This window comes from Oncorhynchus nerka, linkage group LG2 (assembly GCF_034236695.1).
Source record: "Oncorhynchus nerka isolate Pitt River linkage group LG2, Oner_Uvic_2.0, whole genome shotgun sequence".
NCBI classification, from domain to species: domain Eukaryota; kingdom Metazoa; phylum Chordata; class Actinopteri; order Salmoniformes; family Salmonidae; genus Oncorhynchus; species Oncorhynchus nerka.
In genome coordinates this window covers 81,562,250-81,580,983 of record NC_088397.1, presented here as the reverse complement: position 1 = coordinate 81,580,983, position 18,734 = coordinate 81,562,250, and the positions used below count along the sequence as shown (strand labels likewise).

At 40.4% G+C, this 18,734-nt stretch overlaps 1 protein-coding gene across 1 annotated transcript in view; it reads left to right on the top strand.

Annotated features, from left to right (window-relative positions):
- The window catches only part of LOC115120658 (plexin-A1-like), a 409,850-nt gene that overhangs the window by 278,426 nt on the left and 112,690 nt on the right, over nucleotides 1-18,734 (top strand). The window contains exons 11-12 of the mRNA XM_065003449.1: nucleotides 10,142-10,238; nucleotides 18,151-18,341. Of these exons, the coding sequence (XP_064859521.1) occupies nucleotides 10,142-10,238; nucleotides 18,151-18,341 (288 nt within the window). The remainder of the gene's footprint in view (nucleotides 1-10,141; nucleotides 10,239-18,150; nucleotides 18,342-18,734) is intronic.

Here is an 18,734-nt window from a genome sequence, read left to right as displayed (position 1 = left end):
GTTCTGTTTCTGTATCTAGTCTACTACTGTTCTGTTTCTGTATCTAGTCTACTACTGTTCTGTTTCTGTACTACTGTTCTGTTTCTGTATCTAGTCTACTACTGTTCTGTTCTGTATCTGTATCTAGTCTACTACTGTTCTGTTTCTCTAGTCTACTACTGTTCTGTATCTAGTCTACTACTGTTCTGTATCTAGTTTCTGTATCTACTACTGTTCTGTTTCTGTATCTAGTCTACTGTTCTGTTTCTGTACTAGTCTACTGTTCTGTTTCTGTATCTAGTCTACTACTGTTCTGTTTCTGTATTTAGTTTACTACTGTTCTGTTTCTGAATCTAGTCTACTACTGTTCTGTTTCTGTGTCTAGTCTACTAATGTTCTGTATCTAGTCTACTACTGTTCTGTTTCTGTATCTAGTCTAGTACTGTTCTGTTTCTGTGTCTAGTCTACTAATGTTCTGTATCTAGTCTACTACTGTTCTGTTTCTGTATCTAGTCTACTACTGTTCTGTTTCTGTATCTAGTTTACTACTGTTCTGTTTCTGTATCTAGTCTACTACTGTTCTGTTTCTGTGTCTAGTCTACTACTGTTCTGTATCTAGTCTACTACTGTTCTGTATCTAGTCTACTAATGTTATGTTTCTCTATCTAGTCTACTAATGTTCTGTATCTAGTCTACTACTGTTCTGTTTCTGTATCTAGTCTACTACTGTTCTGTTTCTGTATCTAGTCTACTAATGTTCTGTATCTGGTCTACTACTGTTCTGTTTCTGTATTTAGTCTACTACTGTTCTGTTTCTGTATCTAGTCTACTACTGTTCTGTTTCTGTATCTAGTCTACTACTGTTCTGTTTCTGTGTCTAGTCTACTAATGTTCTGTATCTAGTCTACTACTGTTCTGTTTCTGTATCTAGTCTACTACTGTTCTGTTTCTGTATCTAGTCTACTACTGTTCTGTTTCTGTGTCTAGTCTACTACTGTTCTGTTTCTGTGTCTAGTCTACTACTGTTCTGTGTCTAGTCTACTAATGTTCTGTTTCTGTATCTAGTCTACTACTGTTCTGTTTCTGTATCTAGTCTACTACTGTTCTGTTTCTGTGTTCTAGTCTACTACTGTTCTGTTTCTACTACTGTTCTACTACTATGTTCTGTATCTAGTCTACTACTGTTCTGTTTCTGTGTCTAGTCTACTAATGTTCTGTATCTAGTCTACTACTGTTCTGTTTCTGTATCTAGTCTACTACTGTTCTGTTTCTGTGTCTAGTCTACTAATGTTCTGTATCTAGTATTTAGTTTACTACTGTTCTGTTTCTGTGTCTAGTCTACTACTGTTCTGTTTCTGTATCTAGTCTACTACTGTTCTGTTTCTGTGTCTAGTCTACTAATGTTCTGTATCTAGTCTACTACTGTTCTGTATCTAGTCTACTAATGTTCTGTATCTAGTCTACTAATGTTCTGTATCTAGTCTACTACTGTTCTGTTTCTGTATCTAGTCTACTGCTGTTCTGTTTCTATATCTAGTCTACTACTGTTCTGTTTCTGTATCTAGTCTACTACTGTTCTGTTTCTGTATCTAGTCTACTACTGTTCTGTTTCTGTATCTAGTTTACTGCTGTTCTGTTTCTGTATCTAGTCTACTATTGTTCTGTTTCTGTATCTAGTCTACTACTGTTCTGTATCTAGTCTACTACTGTTCTGTATCTAGTCTACTACTGTTCTGTTTCTGTATCTAGTCTACTACTGTTCTGTTTCTGTATCTAGTCTACTACTGTTCTGTATCTAGTCTACTACTGTTCTGTTTCTGTATCTAGTCTACTACTGTTCTGTATCTAGTCTACTACTGTTCTGTTTCTGTATCTAGTCTACTACTGTTCTGTTTCTGTATCTAGTCTACTACTGTTCTGTTTCTGTATCTAGTCTACTACTGTTTTGTTTCTGTATCTAGTCTACTACTGTTCTGTTTCTGTGTCTAGTCTACTACTGTTCTGTTTCTGTATCTAGTCTACTACTGTTCTGTTTCTGTATCTAGTCTACTACTGTTTTGTTTCTGTATCTTGTCTACTACTGTTCTGTTTCTGTGTCTAGTCTACTACTGTTCTGTTTCTGTATCTAGTCTACTACTGTTCTGTGTCTGTATATAGTCTACTACTGTTCTGTTTCTGTATCTAGTCTACTACTGTTCTGTTTCTGTATCTAGTCTACTACTGTTCTGTTTCTATATCTAGTCTACTACTGTTCTGTTTCTGTATCTAGTCTACTACTGTTCTGTATCTAGTCTATTACTGTTCTGTTTCTGTATCTAGTCTACTACTGTTCTGTATCTAGTCTACTACTGTTCTGTTTCTGTATCTAGTCTACTACTGTTCTGTTTCTGTATCTAGTCTACTACTGTTCTGTATCTAGTCTATTACTGTTCTGTTTCTGTATCTAGTCTACTACTGTTCTGTCTACTACTGTTCTGTTTCTGTATCTAGTCTACTACTGTTCTGTTTCTGTATCTAGTCTACTACTGTTCTGTATCTAGTCTACTACTGTTCTGTTTCTGTATCTAGTCCACTACCCTTCTGTACCTAGTCTACTACTGTTCTGTTTCTGTATCTAGTCTACTACTGTTCTGTATCTAGTCTACTACTGTTCTGTTTCTGTATCTAGTCTACTACTGTTCTGTATCTAGTTTACTGCTGTTCTGTTTCTGTATCTAGTCTACTACTGTTCTGTTTCTGTATCTAGTCTACTACTGTTCTGTTTCTGTATTTAGTTTACTACTGTTCTGTTAGTATATCTAGTCTACTACTGTTCTGTTTCTGTATCTAGTCTACTACTGTTCTGTTTCTAGTCTACTACTGTTCTGTTTCTAGTCTACTACTGTTCTGTTTCTAGTCTACTACTCTTCTGTATCTAGTCTACTGTTGTTCTGTATCTAGTCTACTACTATCTAGTCTACTACTGTTCTGTTTCTGTTTCTAGTCTACTACGCTTCTGTATCTAGTCTACTGTTGTTCTGTATCTAGTCTACTACTATCTAGTCTACTACTGCTCTGTTTCTAGTCTACTACGCTTCTGTATCTAGTCTACTACTGTTCTGTTTCTAGTCTACTACTCTTCTGTATCTAGTCTACTACTATCTAGTCTACTACTGTTCTCTTTCTAGTCTACTACGCTTCTGTATCTAGTTTACTACTATCTAGTCTACTACTGCTCTGTTTCTAGTCTACTACGCTTCTGTATCTAGTCTACTACTGTTCTGTTTCTAGTCTACTACTCTTCTGTATCTAGTCTACTACTATCTAGTCTACTACTGTTCTGTTTCTAGTCTACTACGCTTCTGTATCTAGTTTACTACTGTTCTGCTTCTGTATCTAGTCTACTGTTCTGGTTTCTGTCTATTTTCCCTCTTCTTCCTTTTCCTTTCCTATCTGCTTCTTCCTTCATTCTGTCTCTGTCAGAGCAAAAGGAGGGGCAAGTGGCGCTCTCTCCCTCTTTGACTCCCTCAATCAATCTATCTCTCTCACTCTCCATGGTTCTGATTTATGTGTGTGTGTGTGTTTGTGTGTGCGCAAGTAGAAAAAAACATTTTGACTTACACCACATGTATTGAAACACCAATTCCATCCTCTTTCAGGTTGCCTCAACAGTCTATGACTGTCATACAGTATACACTTTTAGTTTTTGTTGTCCTAGTCCTCCTGGCTAAACTTCCTGTCATTGGCAACAATGAGCCAGCTAGTTAACTTTTGCCTACTTACTACTTCTAGCTACACAATGCATGAATGTATGGTTGGATCAGAATCGCCACTTTAACCCCTCTAAGGTATGTGGGACGCTAGCGTCCCGTCTGGCCAACATCCAGTGAGGTTGCAGAGCGCCAAATTCAATTACAGAAATGCTCATTATAAAAATACAGAAAACAAAACATATTTTTACATAGGTTTAAAGATTAACTTCTTGTTAAACCAACCCCAGTATCATATTTATAAAATGATTTTCGGCGAAAGCATACCTAGACCGGAACATACCTAGCCCAGAACATAGCCCAGTTGACAAATTATTACAATCAGTAACCAGCCAAGCAGAAGCGTTACAAAACTCAGAAATAGAGATAAAATTAATCCCTTACCTTTGATCTTCATATGGTGGCAATCAGAAGACATTCATTTACTCAATAAATGTTCCTTTTGTTTGATGAAGTCTCTTTATATCCAAAAACCTCAGTTTTGTTAGTGTGTTTTCTTCAGTAATCCACAGGCTCAAACTCAGTCAAAACAATCAGACAAAAAAATCAAAATTGTATCCGTAAATTTCATAGAAACATGTCAAACGATGTTTATATTCAATCCCCAGGTTGTATTTTAGCCTAAATGATCTATCATATTTCAACCGGATAATAACGTCGTCAATATAGGAGGCAAACAAGAAATGCACATGCGCCTGAAAAAACTCGACACGTTAGCGTCCACTCGTTCAGACTGGTCTTACTCCCTCATTTATAAGAATACAAGCCCGAACGATTTCTAAAGACTGTTGACATAGTGGAAGGCATAGGAACTGTAAATGGAGTCCTAAGTCAATGGATACTGTAATTGCATTGAATAGAAAACTACAAATCAAAACAAATAACTACTTCCTGAATTGATTTTTCTCAGGTTTTCGCCTGCTAAATCTCTGTTATACTCACAGACACTATTATTACTATTACAGACACTATTATAACAGTTTTGGAAACGTGAGAGTGTTTTCTATCCAAATCTACCAGTTATATGCATATCATATCTTCTGGGCCAGAGTAGCAGGCCGTTTAATTTGGGCATGCTTGTCATCAAAAATTCCGAATGCAGCCCCCTACCCTAGAGAGGTTAATCATTGGCCAGTACGGAGTACTAAGTAAAACCCGAAGTCCAATCCCTAGCTCCATCCATGGATAATTTAGGAAATGGCTAATTGTAGCAAGCTAGCCTCCGGAGGACAACCACACAAGGAGATGCAACAATTCAAGTTGTTTCTGTCAATGACATTTTGCTTTTGATTTGGTGTGATTGGTGTTAATCCAAATCCAAACTGGCTTCCCTTGACACTATCTTTGGTGCGCCAGGACCATTTACATATGAGTACACTTAGTATACCTCAAGTATAACTTGATTTGATTTGATTTGAAAGCTGATTGGCTTTTGTTTTATACTTTTTTTTTATCAAGGGAGGCAAAATGTTTCCTGGCTTTCCTTGCATTCAAAGCTACAGGCGGCAACAATGTCATACTCTTTCTGACCAGCCAGCATCAGATAGATACGCTACACATACTGAGACAGAGGGTCACTGATTCGCTCGCTCGGAAGTCGGAAGTGTACATACACCTTAGCCAAATACATTTAAACTCAGTTGTTCACAATTCCTGACATTTAATCCTAGTAAAAATTCCCTGTCTTAGGTCAGTTAGGATCACCACTTTATTTAAAAAATGTGAAGCCAGAATAATAGTAGAGATAATTAATAATTTCAGCTTTTGTTTCTTTCATCACATTCCCAGTGGGTCAGAAGTTTACATACACTCAATTAGTATTTGGTAGCATTGCCTTTAAATTGTTTAACTTCTGTCAAACTTTTTGGGTAGCCTACCACAAGCTTTCCACAATAAGTTGGGTGAATTTTGGCCCATTCCTCCTGACAGAGCTGGTGTAACTGAGTCAGGTTTGTAGGCCTCCTTGCTTGCACATGCTTTTTCAATTCTGCCCACAAATGTCCTATAGGATTGAGGTCAGGGCTTTGTGATGGCCACTGCAATACCTTGACTTTGTTGTCCTTATAAGCCATTTTGCCACAACTTTGGAGATATGCTTGGGGTCATTGTCCATTTGGAAGACATTTGCAACCAAGCTTTAACTTCCCGAACTGATGCCTTGAGATGTTGCTTCAATATATCCACATAATTTTCCAACCTCATGATGCCATCTATTTTGTGGAGCGCACCAGTCCCATCTGCAGCAAAGCAACCCCACAACATGATGCTACCACCCCCGTGCTACCACCCCCGTGCATGGTTGGAATGGTGTTCTTCGGCTTGCAATCCTCCCCCTTTTTCCTCCAAACATAATGATGGTCATTATGGCCAAAGAGTTGTATTTTTAGTTTCATCAGACCAGAGGACATTTCTCCAAAAAGTACGATCTTTGTCCCCATGTGAAGTCTGGCTTTTTTATGGCGGTTTTGGAGCAGTGGCTTCTTCCAGGCTGAGCGACCTTTCAGGTTATGTCGATATAGGACTCGTTTTACTGTGGATATAGATACTTTTGTACCTGTTTCCTCCAGCATCTTCACAAGGTCCTTTGCTGTCGTTCTGGGATTGATTTACTTTTCGCACCAAAGTACGTTCATCTCTAGGAGACAGAACGCATCTCCGTCCTGAGCGGTATGATGGCTGCGTGGTCCCATGGTGTTTATACTTGCGTACTACTGTTTGTACCTTCAGGGGTTTGGAAATTGCTCCCAAGGATGAACCAGTATACAGATTTTTTTCTGGTGTCTTGGCTGATTTATTTTGATTTTTCCCATGATGTCAAGCAAAGAGGCACTGAGTTTGAAGGTAGGCGTTGAAATACATCCACAGTTACACCTCCATTTGACTCAAATTATGTAAATTAGCCTAACAGAAGCTTCTAAAGCCATGACATACTTTTCTGGAATTTTCCAAGCTTTTTGCAAATAAATAAATAAAAATTCTACAATGTGATTTTCTGGATTTTTTTTCTAATTTTGTCTGTCATAGTTGGTGTACCTATGATGAAAATTACAGGCCTCATCTTTTTAAGTGGGAGAACTTGCACAATTGGTGGTTGACTAAATACTTTTTTGCCCCACTATGTGAATAAACCATGAAGGTGTGTGTTGTCTTTGATTGACTATTGTGAGGCACGGGAGTGATTCAACTTTAATCAGTAGGTGAGAGGGAATTGTGCTTATAAGGCCTAAATGATCTGCCCCCTCTCTTACCCTTTACACACATGCACACCACGGCACCCCACCCTGCTATGAATAAATATTGATGTCAGTAATGTATCAGGGAGGTGTGCGTGGCTTCACTACAACAGACCTCTATATCCCATCTCCACAGTAGGTCCCTGTGTGGGGGGACAAACCTGAATCACCCTGGTGATTTGGCAGCTAAAACTGTGTATGTGTATGCCTGCAGTCATTCCATATTCTGATTGGTTTTTCGGGAGGACGATGGGGCCTCTCTCTCGCTCTCTCTCTCACCCCTCTGCATTCCTCTTATCTCTCACACACTCGCTCCATCTCCTTACCCTTTTATCTCTGTCTCCCGCTCCATCCTGTGAAGCCGACAGTTCCTTGGCATGCCTAGGTGTGGTTGTCTCATGCGAGACCCTTGTTTCCAGACATCCTCTTCTCTTCTTACTCCTCCTTTCTCACTATAACCCTATATTTCTCTCGGGTGAGTTGGGCAGTGTTAGACTGGGAGGGAGGCGAAGACTGGTATGGGGGCAGGGTTTTTCTCCAGCCAAGCAGCAACAGAACTGTTCTTGTCCTCTGTCTTTCGATCTCTCTCTCGCCTTCTCTCCCCCTCTCTCACTTCCTCTCTCTCTCCCCCCTCTCACTTCCTCTCTCTCTCTTCCCCATCTCCTCTCTCTCCCTTTCCCTCTCCTCTCTCTCATCTCTCTCTTATTCACTCACTCCTTTCACTACCCTTTTATTTTACTTGTCTTAACCAGGTTGTCAAAACTATTCTACATTACTGGAGTCCATATAGAAGCTAACATACCTTATGACTGAAAACTCTGCTACATTACTGGAGTCCATATAGAAGCTAACATACCTTATGACTGAAAACTCTTCTACATTACTGGAGTCCATATAGAAGCTAACATACCTTACGACTGAAAACTCTTCTACATTACTGGAGTCCATATAGAAGCTAACATACCTTATGACTGAAAACTCTTCTACATTACTGGAGTCCATATAGAAGCTAACATACCTTATGACTGAAAACTCTTCTACTTTACTGGAGTCCATATAGAAGCTAACATACATTATGACTGAAAACTCTTCTACATTACTGGAGTCCATATAGAAGCTAACATACATTATGACTGAAAACTCTTCTACATTATTGGAGTCCATATAGAAGCTAATATACCTTACGACTGAAAACTCTGCTACATTACTGGAGTCCATATAGAAGCTAACATACCTTACGACTGAAAACTCTGCTACATTACTGGAGTCCATATAGAAGCTAACATACCTTACGACTGAAAACTCTGCTACATTACTGGAGTCCATATAGAAGCTAACATACCTTATGACTGAAAACTCTTCTACATTACTGGAGTCCATATAGAAGCTAACATACCTTACGACTGAAAACTCTTCTACATTACTGGAGTCCATATAGAAGCTAACATACCTTATGACTGAAAACTCTTCTACATTACTGGAGTCCATATAGAAGCTAACATACCTTATGACTGAAAACTCTTCTACTTTACTGGAGTCCATATAGAAGCTAACATACATTATGACTGAAAACTCTTCTACATTACTGGAGTCCATATAGAAGCTAACATACATTATGACTGAAAACTCTTCTACATTATTGGAGTCCATATAGAAGCTAATATACCTTACGACTGAAAACTCTGCTACATTACTGGAGTCCATATAGAAGCTAACATACCTTACGACTGAAAACTCTGCTACATTACTGGAGTCCATATAGAAGCTAACATACCTTACGACTGAAAACTCTGCTACAGTACTGGAGTCCATATAGAAGCTAACATACCTTACGACTGAAAACTCTGCTACATTACATTACATTTACATTTAAGTCATTTAGCAGACGCTCTTATCCAGAGCGACTTACAAATTGGTGCGTTCACCTTATGACATCCATTACTGGAGTCCATATAGAAGCTAACATACCTTACGACTGAATACTCTGCTACATTACTGGAGTACATATAGAAGCTAACATACTTTACCACTGAAAAGTTGGATGAAAGTTGCATAAATGTTGGTGAGCATTGCATTCACCCTGAGTAAAGTTGCCCAATAAATATATAATGCCTTTTAAATAAGTAATATTTCTCTCAAAAATATGCCTGGAAATGTTCAAGAAGTCCTTCAAGATCAGTCCAAAAGTATGACTTTTATTTTTTAAGTATGCTGTGAATATTAATTTGATTTTAGAGTCTGTAGACAGAAATAAAATTGTCCAATCACAATGTGGTGAATGAAAGAACCAACCAATCATGGACTGTGACATTGCTGTGTGCATGCATCCTTATCTGCTGTATATGCACGTTGCTGTGTCGTGTTTACTTTTACAGATTTACATTTTTTTTCAAGTCAGATAAGAGCAAACTCTTATTTACAGTGACGGCCTACTATGTGATATTATGGCATATTATGTGAAATGACTAGACCGCAATGTTAAAATTAGTAAACCGAGTGCCACTCTATAATTTTGCCGATAGTGGCAAATAGATGGATCAAATATGTTGTCTTGTGATCATAGGTCGTAGTTAGATGCTTACATGCCTTTTATCTGTTGCCCAGATTGTGTCTTCACAAAGTGTCTTAGAGTAGGAGTTCTGATCTAGGATGTGTGCTTGAGAGAGACATGTTGAACAAGAAGGATTACTCCTATTAATCAGCTACATTAATATTAAGAACTTGATTATTAAAACATATCATGGCACTTCTTCTTGGATTTCCAAATGTCTCTATTTACTGAGAGAAACAAGAGATGGCCAATGTACTTCTATTATTAGTCTATTATGCTTGTGTGCTTTATATTCAAATGAGCCATGAATGATACACGAATGTAAAACCTAGAAATGGATATTAGTGTAATTACTGTATAAAACTTGTTTTTATTCATCAACTTTTCAAACAAAAAAAAGTGAATAATGGAAACAGAAATGAAGGCATCGGAATAGTTCAGTTCAAACTTTATTGTCCCCAAATGGAAATGTGTTTTCAGGCGAGGTACACTGATAAAAAAAATATGCACCATAAACTGACAGCAACAACAATGTCTTTCAGTTGAACATCAGGGGCATTTTAACAACATTATAACAAAATAACAACATTATAGTTTAACTTATAGTTACTGTGTTTCTATGGTTTCAGTATAACTATGAGGGTAATGACATCAGTGACCTGCCCGTGGACCTATCTGTGGTGTGGAACGGAAACTTTGTCATCGACAACCCCTTCAACATCCAAGGTAAGCACTAGGCTTTAGCTCAGAGGGGTAAGCACTCTCTTGTTATACAGCAAATGGTTCGTTGAACAACACTCATATGATCTGAAGACTTGTGTTAGCTCCCCAAGCAAATGCCTGGGCTTTAGCTCAGAGGGTTAACACAGTCTTGTGGTATGCCAGAAGAATTTTCTATCACTTATTGTCACTGCTTGCCTGATGTGTTGTGGGAGCTTCACTTAACCAAGGCACTCTAGCTACATGAGTAAACGGCCACAGAGAGGGCAGTAGCATGGAGATTGAGTTTTATGTAAGCTACCACTGCATGTTAAATAATTTATAGTGTGACCAAAAAGGGCTAGGGAAAGCTAAGTCTGGAAGTGATATTCTGGCTTTGACACGCTATATCGTTCAAATATACTTTCTAAATAGCTGGCTAAGTTTCCGCCATGGTAAAATACAACTGTGTGGATGGCAACTGTGTTGCATGTGTAAAATCGATTCGAAACTACAGTGCCATGCAGTCCTTTTGTGTGATTTAGAAAGGCAATAGTGCATGCACATGTTATGCACACACACACACACACACACACACACACACACACACACAGTCACTTTACACTCTTGTGATGTCTTCACTTTTCTAAACTCAATTACCGAGGCAGCAAGTAGATGTGTGTGTACATGTGTGCATGCCTTCATGTGTTTGTGCATTCAGAAAGTATTCAGGCCCCTGGACTTTTTCCACATTTTGTTACGTTACAGCCTTATTCTAAAATGGATTTTTAAAAACATTTTCCCATCAATGTACACTCAATACATTGCAAAATGTACAAAGCAAAATCCGTTTTTTATGAATGTTGGCAAATAAAAAAATAAATATAACATTTACATAAGTATTCAGACCCTTTTCTCAGTATTTTGTTGAAGCATATTTGCAAGCAATTAAAGCCTCAAGTCTTCTTGGGTATGACGCTACAACCTTGGCACACCTGTATTTGAGGAGTTTCTCCCATTCTTCTCTGCAGATCCTCTCAAGCTCTGTCAGCTTGGATTGGGAGAGTCGCTGCACAGCTATTTTCAGGTCTCCAAAGATGTTCGATCGGGTTCAAGTCTGCGCTCTGGCTGGACCACACAAGGACATTGAGACTTGTCCCAAAGCCACTCCTGCGTGATCTTGGCAGTGTGCTTAGGGTCGTTGTCCTGTTCGAAGTTGAACCCCAGTCTGAGGTCCTGAGTGCTCTGGAACAGGTTTTCATCAAGGATCTCTCTGTAACTTTCCCTCGATCCTGACTAGTCTCCCAGTCCCTGCCGCTGAAAACACATCCCCCTGTATGATGCTGCCACCACCATGCTTCACCGTAGGGATGGTGCCAGGTTTCCTCAAGTCGTGACGCTTGACATTCAGACCAAATGGTTCTATCTTGGTTTCATCAGACCAGAGAATCTTGTTTCTCATGGTCTGAGTCCTTTAGTGCCTTTTGGCAAACTCCAAGCAGGCTGTCATGTGCCTTTTACTAAGGAGTGGCTATCGTCTGGCCACTCTACCATAAAGGCATGATTGGTGGAGTGCTGCAGAGATGGCTGTCCTTCTGGAAGGTTCTCCCATCTCCACAGAGGAACTCTGGAGGTCTGTCAGAGTGACCATCAGGTTCTTGGTCACCTCCCTGACCAAGGCCCTTCTCCCCTGATTGCTCAGTTTGCCTGGGCGGCCTGCTCTAGAAAGAGTCTTGGTGGTTCCAAACTTCTTCCATTTAAGAATGATGGAGGCCACTGTGGTGTTGGGGTTCTTCAATCTTTTTGGTACCCTTCCCCAGATCTGTGCCTCAACACAATCCTGTCTCGGACCTCACTGTTCGGTTTTTGCTCTGACATGCACTGTCAGCTGTGGGACCTTATATAGTCCGTTGTGTGCCTTTCCAAATCATGTCCAATCAATTGAAGTTACCACAGGTGAACTCCAATAAAGTTGTAGAAACATCAAGGATGTTCAGTGGAAACAGGATGCACATGAGTCTCTTAGCAAAGAGTCTGAATACTTATGTAATACTTATGTAAATAAGTATTTCTGTTTTTATTTTTAATACATTTGCAAATCATTCAGAAAACCTGTTTTCACTTTGTCATTATGGGGTATTGTGTGTAGATTGATAATATTTGTATATATTTAATTCATATTAGAATAAGGCTGTAACTTAAAAAATGTGGAAAAGGGGAAGGGGTCTGAATGCGCTGTACGTGTGTGTTTAGCACACCAATCCATAGACGGTGGATAGTGATTAAACACACAACTAGGGAGTAGGGAAAAAAAGAAGTTTTCTTCCACGGATAATTACTAGTGAAATTGTGTAGCCTTAATAACGGCCAGCATTTTGCTGTTGTTGTCGCCATGGCAGCGGGGGGTTGTAAAAGCAGGGGCTCCTGCTGTGATGCAAGATATAAGATAATGTCACATTTAGGGAAATGTTTGCTAATGCCTCTGCAGCCAAAGCCCACCACAATACAGACCCAGACACAATGTACCAGAATGTCACAATGCCTGAGTAGTGAGTACAATGCATCTCAATATGGAGGATGGGTGGGGGTGGTGAGGAGTGGGTGAGTTGGGTAGTGTTAGACTGGTTGGGAGGGGGAGACTGGTATGGGGGCAGGGTTTTTCTCCAGGCAAGCAGACCGAGGACTAGAACTGGTCTCTCTGTCTCTGTGTCTCTCTCTCTCTGTGTCTCTCTGTCTCTCTCTCTCTCTCTCTCTCTCTCTCTCTCATCCTCATTTTAACTAAGATAACCATCTAATGGTGCTCCCTCGCTTAATCCCTGATATGTAAATGTAATTAAATCACTCATTTAGTATCATTTAATTGGCCCATGGTTGCTTTCAAGTTAAATCGTGACCAATGGGATTTGAGGGGCTGAAAACTATTCCTCTGTCAAATTCTTGCGGTCATTTGAAGTAGAGCTTCGCTTCAGTGCATATAAAAATGTTTTATTCAAAGCTGTCATCAAGGCAAAGGGTGGCTACTTTGAAGAATCTCAAATATAAAATATATCTTGATTTGTTTAACACTTTTTTGGTTGCTACATGATTCCATATGTGTTATTTCATAGTTTTGATGTTTTCACTATTATTCTACAATGTAGAAAATAGTGCAAACTTTTGACGTGTGTGTGTGTGTGTGTACACTACCATTCAAAAGTTTGGGGTCACTTAGAAATGTCCTTGTTTTTGAAGGGAAAGCACATTTTTGTCCAATAAAATAACATCAAATTGATCAGAAATACAGTGTAGAAGTTGTTAATGTTGTTAATGACTATGTAGCAGGAAACGGCTGAATTTTAATTGAATATCTACATAGGCATACAGAGGCCCATTGTCAGCAACCATCACTCTTGTGTAGGCTTACACATTTTGGGGAATATTCAGAGGTGGAAATATACGCATATTAATACCATTTCAATTGAGATGTTTTTTTGCATTGGATATATTTGCCTTATCAAATGGAGACAGAAACATAAACATTTTACTTCATAATAAGTAGACATAATTGCAAATGATTAAATCCTTCCAATAGAAATAAAAACAATTTAGTTATGAATTTAACTTTAATGAAAAGAGTTGACTCTTCACATGGGAGGATTTCACTGAACAACAAAAGAAAGGGAATATTGAATGATCCCCAATGATCCATCGCATCTCCCAAAAATATTTTCAACAAACATCTGTAAAATGAACTAAAACTTTGGTTGTCTTACTCTTAGGCTTCCATGTCTTCTCCCTGGACCTCCTCAATGTCCACCTCTTGAACATCAGACTCTGAGGCCTCATCTTCACTGTCACTTTCCAACCTTGTTGAGGGTGGCTTGTTGTCAGGCTCAAAAAGACTCAAATTTGCCCGGATGGCGACCAATTTGGTCAGCTTGTTGCGTGCTTTAGTGTGTGTGTTCCCAAACAAGGACCAGTTGCGCTCTGAGGCGGCTGATGTTGGTGGGATTTGGAGGATGATGGAGGCAACGGGAAAGAGCCTCAGATCCACAAAGTCCCGCCCACCAGGTGGCTGATGAGATATGTTGGCACGGCTGCCATATTGCATCGCCATCCCAAAGCCCTTGCTTGGAAGTGTACTTCACCAGACTGCCAAGAACCTTGCCCTCATCCAGGCCAAGATGGCGAGACACGGTAGTGATGACACCATAGGCCTTGTTGATCTCTGCACCAGACAGGATGCTCTTGGCAGCATACTTGGGGTCCAACATGTACTCTGTGGGTGTATGGGCTTCAGGGAGAAGTCTTCACGCTTTTTGATGTATTTCAGAACTGCAGTTTCCTCTGCTTGGAACAACAGTGAAGTGGGCAGGGCAATATGGATTTTTTCTTCTTACATCTGCAAGTAGAGTCTGAACATCAGACAGGATGGCATTGTCTTCCTCAATTAGTGCAATAGCTGCTGCTATAGGTTTCAGGAGTTTACTGCTGCTTACCACTCTCTCCCAAAATATATCATCCAGTAGGATCCTCTTGATGGAGCTGTCCATATCGGCAAACTGTGATATGGCCGTTTATTGGAGAGACTATATCCCCTCCAGGAGACTGTCAAACATGATGACAACACCACCCCAACTGGTGTTGCTAAAAAGTGGTGCTCTTATTCTTCTCACTTTGCTTGGTGAGGTAGATTGCTGCTATAACTTGATGACCCTTCCCATACCTAACCATTGCCTTGGCTCTCTTGTAGAGTGTATCCATTGTTTTCAGTGACATGATGTCCTTGAGGAGCAGATTCAATGCATAAGCGGCACAGCCAATGGGTGTGATGTGAGGTTAGGACTCCACCATTGACTCTTTCCTCAATTGAGTCAACAAAAACTTCCAAGCAGCCTTCATGTTCACAGCATTGTCTGTCACCAGTGCAAATCTCTTCTGTGGTCCAAGGTCATTGATGACTGCCTTCAGCTCATCTGCAATGTAAAAACTGGTGTGTCTGTTGTCCCTTGTGTCTGTGCTCTTGTAGAGTACTGGTTGAGGGGTGGAGATGATGTAGTTAATTATTCATTGCCCACGAACATTCGACCACCCATCAGAGATGATTGCAATAGTCTGCTTCTCTATGATTTGCTTGACCTTCACTTTAACTTCCAATACACATTGCCTGTGAGCATCAGATGTGAACCAGTTGCTTACACAGCTTGAGAAAGACATTCATCAGCATTTCTCTGACTATATTCCTCAATTGAGTCAAAAAAAACTTCTGGTTTCAGGAGGACCATGAGCTGTTGCTATCGATAAGGTGTCTGATTCATCATTTTCACCTCAAATAGAAGTAGAGGGACTTTTGTCAGAGGTTGCTTGTTGTGAGCACTGAGGGAACTTTATGCACTTGGCCAGATGATTCTGCATCTTTGTTGCATTCTTCACATATGATTTCGCACAGTATTTGAAAATGCACACATCTTTTCCTTCTTCATGAGCTGCATTTGTGGATTCGATTACAGGCTCAAAATGGCCAGAAACTTTCTTCTGAAACTTGTCTATTCTTGTTCTGAGAAATTACCGCTATTCCATTCAAGAAATTGACAAAAACTGAAGATCTCATACAATGCTGTGTACTACTCCCTTCACAGAACAGCGCAAACTGTATCTAACCAGAATAGAAAGAGGAGTGGGAGGCCCCAGTGCACAACTGAGAAAGAGGACAAGTACATTAGAGTGTCTAGTTTGAGAAACAGACGCCTCACAAGTCCTCAACTGGCAGCTTAATTAAATAGTACCCGCAAAACACCAATCTCAACGTCAACAGTGAAGAGGTGATTCAGGGATGCTGGCCTTCTAAGCAGAGTTCCTCTGTCCAGTGTCTGTGTTCTTTTGCCCATCTTAATATTTTCTTTTTATTGGCCAGTCTGAGATATGGCTTTGTCTTTGCAACTCTGCCTAGAAGGCCAGCATCCTGGAGTCGCCTCTTCACTGTTGACGTTAAGATTGATGGTTGCTGATAATAGGCCTCTGTACGCCTATGTAGATTTTCCATAAAAAATCAGCCGTTTCCAGCTACGATAGTTAATGTTGTAAATGACTATGTCTAAACTGTATTTCTGATCAATTTTATATTATTTTAATGGACAAAAAAATTATATCAAAATGTTCAACAGTAGTGTGTATTATGATTATTTTTTCTCATTCAGGCTTCAAACCCTTGTCATATAAACACACATAAGACATGGATGAATGCATAGAATTGTAGGAAATTACCTTTTTAAAACAGCAACAACAAAAAATCTCTCCCCTATGCAAAATGTGAGGAACTGCAGGAAATTAACTTTAAAGCTGCAACATTTTATCTCTGCCAACACGAGGGGTGTGAACAGTTATGGGGTGTGAGGTAGAGGTTTGTTACTTCGCCGATAAATTACATTATCCATCCGGACCTTTGCCAGCTAAATTTGTCTTACCGGAACTTGTTAAATATTACTTGTTTACCACTGATCTATAAATGTCATTGTATGCTGTAGCGTTAGTATTTCCCTTCACTGAAACTAAGGGACCTAGCCCGAACCATGAAAAACAGCCCCAGACCATTATTCCTCATCCACCAAACTTTATAGTTAGCACTATGCATTGGGGTAGGTAGCGCTCCTGGCATCCGCCAAACCCAGATTTGTCCGTCGAACTGCTAGATGGTGAAGCATCATTCTTCACTCAGAGAACGTTGTTCCACTGCTCCAGAGTACAGTTGCAGCAAACCTTACCCCACTCCAGACGCTTGGCATTGAGGTAATCATAGGCTTGTGTGTATCTGCTCGGTCATAGAAACCCATTTCAAGAAGCTCCTGACGAACAGTTATTGTGCTGACGTTGCTTCCAGAGGCAGTTTGGAACTTGGTAGTGAGTGTTGCAACCGGGGTCAGACAATTTTTATGTGCTACCTGCTTCAGTACTCGGTGGTCCCATTCTGTGAGTTTGTATGGCCTACCACTTCGCGGCTGAGCCGTTGTTGCTCCTAGACATTTCCACTTCACAATAACAGCACATTGATGAACTGACTTGTTGGAAAGGTGGCATCCTATGACGATGCAACATTGAAAGTCACTGAGCTCTTCAGTAAGGCCATTCTACTGCCCATTTTTGTCTATGGAGATTGCATGGATGTGTGCTCGATTTTATACACCTGTCAGCAACGGGTGTGGCTGAAATAGCTGAATCCACTCATTTAAAGCGGTGTCCACATACCTTTGTATATATATTGTACACTGAGTGTACAAAACATTAGGAACACCTTCCTAAAATTGAGTTGAACTACCCTTTTCCCTCAGAAAGGCCTCCGTTCATTGGGGCATAGACACAAAGTACCCATGTTGACTCCAATGCTTCCCACAGTTGTCAAGTTGGCTGGATGTCCTTTGGGTGGTAGACCTTTCTTTATACACACGAGAAACTGTTGAGCGTGAAAAACCCAGCAGTGTTGCAGTTCTTGAGACACCGAAACCGGTGTGCATGGCCCCTAACTACCATACCCCATTTAAAGGCACTTAAATATTTTGTCATGACAGTTCTCCCTCATTTGCACAGATACACAATCCATGTCTCATTGTCTCAAGGCTTTGGGGGCTTCCGAGTGGCACATCGGTCTAAGGCACTGCATCTCAGTACTAGAGGAGTGAATTTAAGTGAATTTAACAAGTGACATCAATAAGGGATCATAGATTTCACCTGGATTCACCTGGTCAGTCTGTCATAAAAAGAGCAGGTGTTCCTAATGATTTTACACTCAGTGTATATACTTTTTAAGTCTAAATTGGTTTATGTTTATCTCTTGTGACTTGTGTGTGAATAGGGTTGGATGTGTCATTTCACACTTTCAGCATGTTAACAAAAAACTCTCCCATTCCCCCCCCCACTCCTCTCTCCATCCCTCTTCCCTTTTTCTCCCCCTCCTCCCTCCCTCCAGCCCACCTGTACAAGTGCCCTGCTTTGAGGGACAGCTGTGGCATGTGTCTGAAGGCTGACCCCAGGTTTGAGTGTGGCTGGTGTGTCCAGGAGAAGAAGTGTTCTCTGAGGCAGGAGTGTGTCCCGCTGGAGAGTAGCTGGATGCATGCCACCACCGGCAACAGCCGCTGTGCCCACCCCAAGATCACCAAGGTATGGACGGGATGGGAAGGGTGATACTAGAGGGGGAATTTATGTAGTAAGCTGAAGTAAGGTAGTTAATTTTTCTAGTGGAGTGAAGTTTCAAAGTGAATTTAGATGAGGTATTGAAATCATGTGGATGAGACTGAGACAGTAGGACGGTAGAGGACATGAAGAGAGCTAGACACAACAGAGACTGTATTGTCTCACAGATGGGAAGGACAGAGGAGGCAGTCTACGGGAGGGACATCACTGAGATGAGATGACTGATGAAGGGAAGCTGTGTGCGCGTGTGCTTTTGTTTTACTATCATGTTCGGCAATGTTCCCGTGCGCAGCTCCCCTGGGTCTGCCGCACAGAATAAATATCAGCCCGCTCAGAGAAGCACGAGATTGAACTTCACTC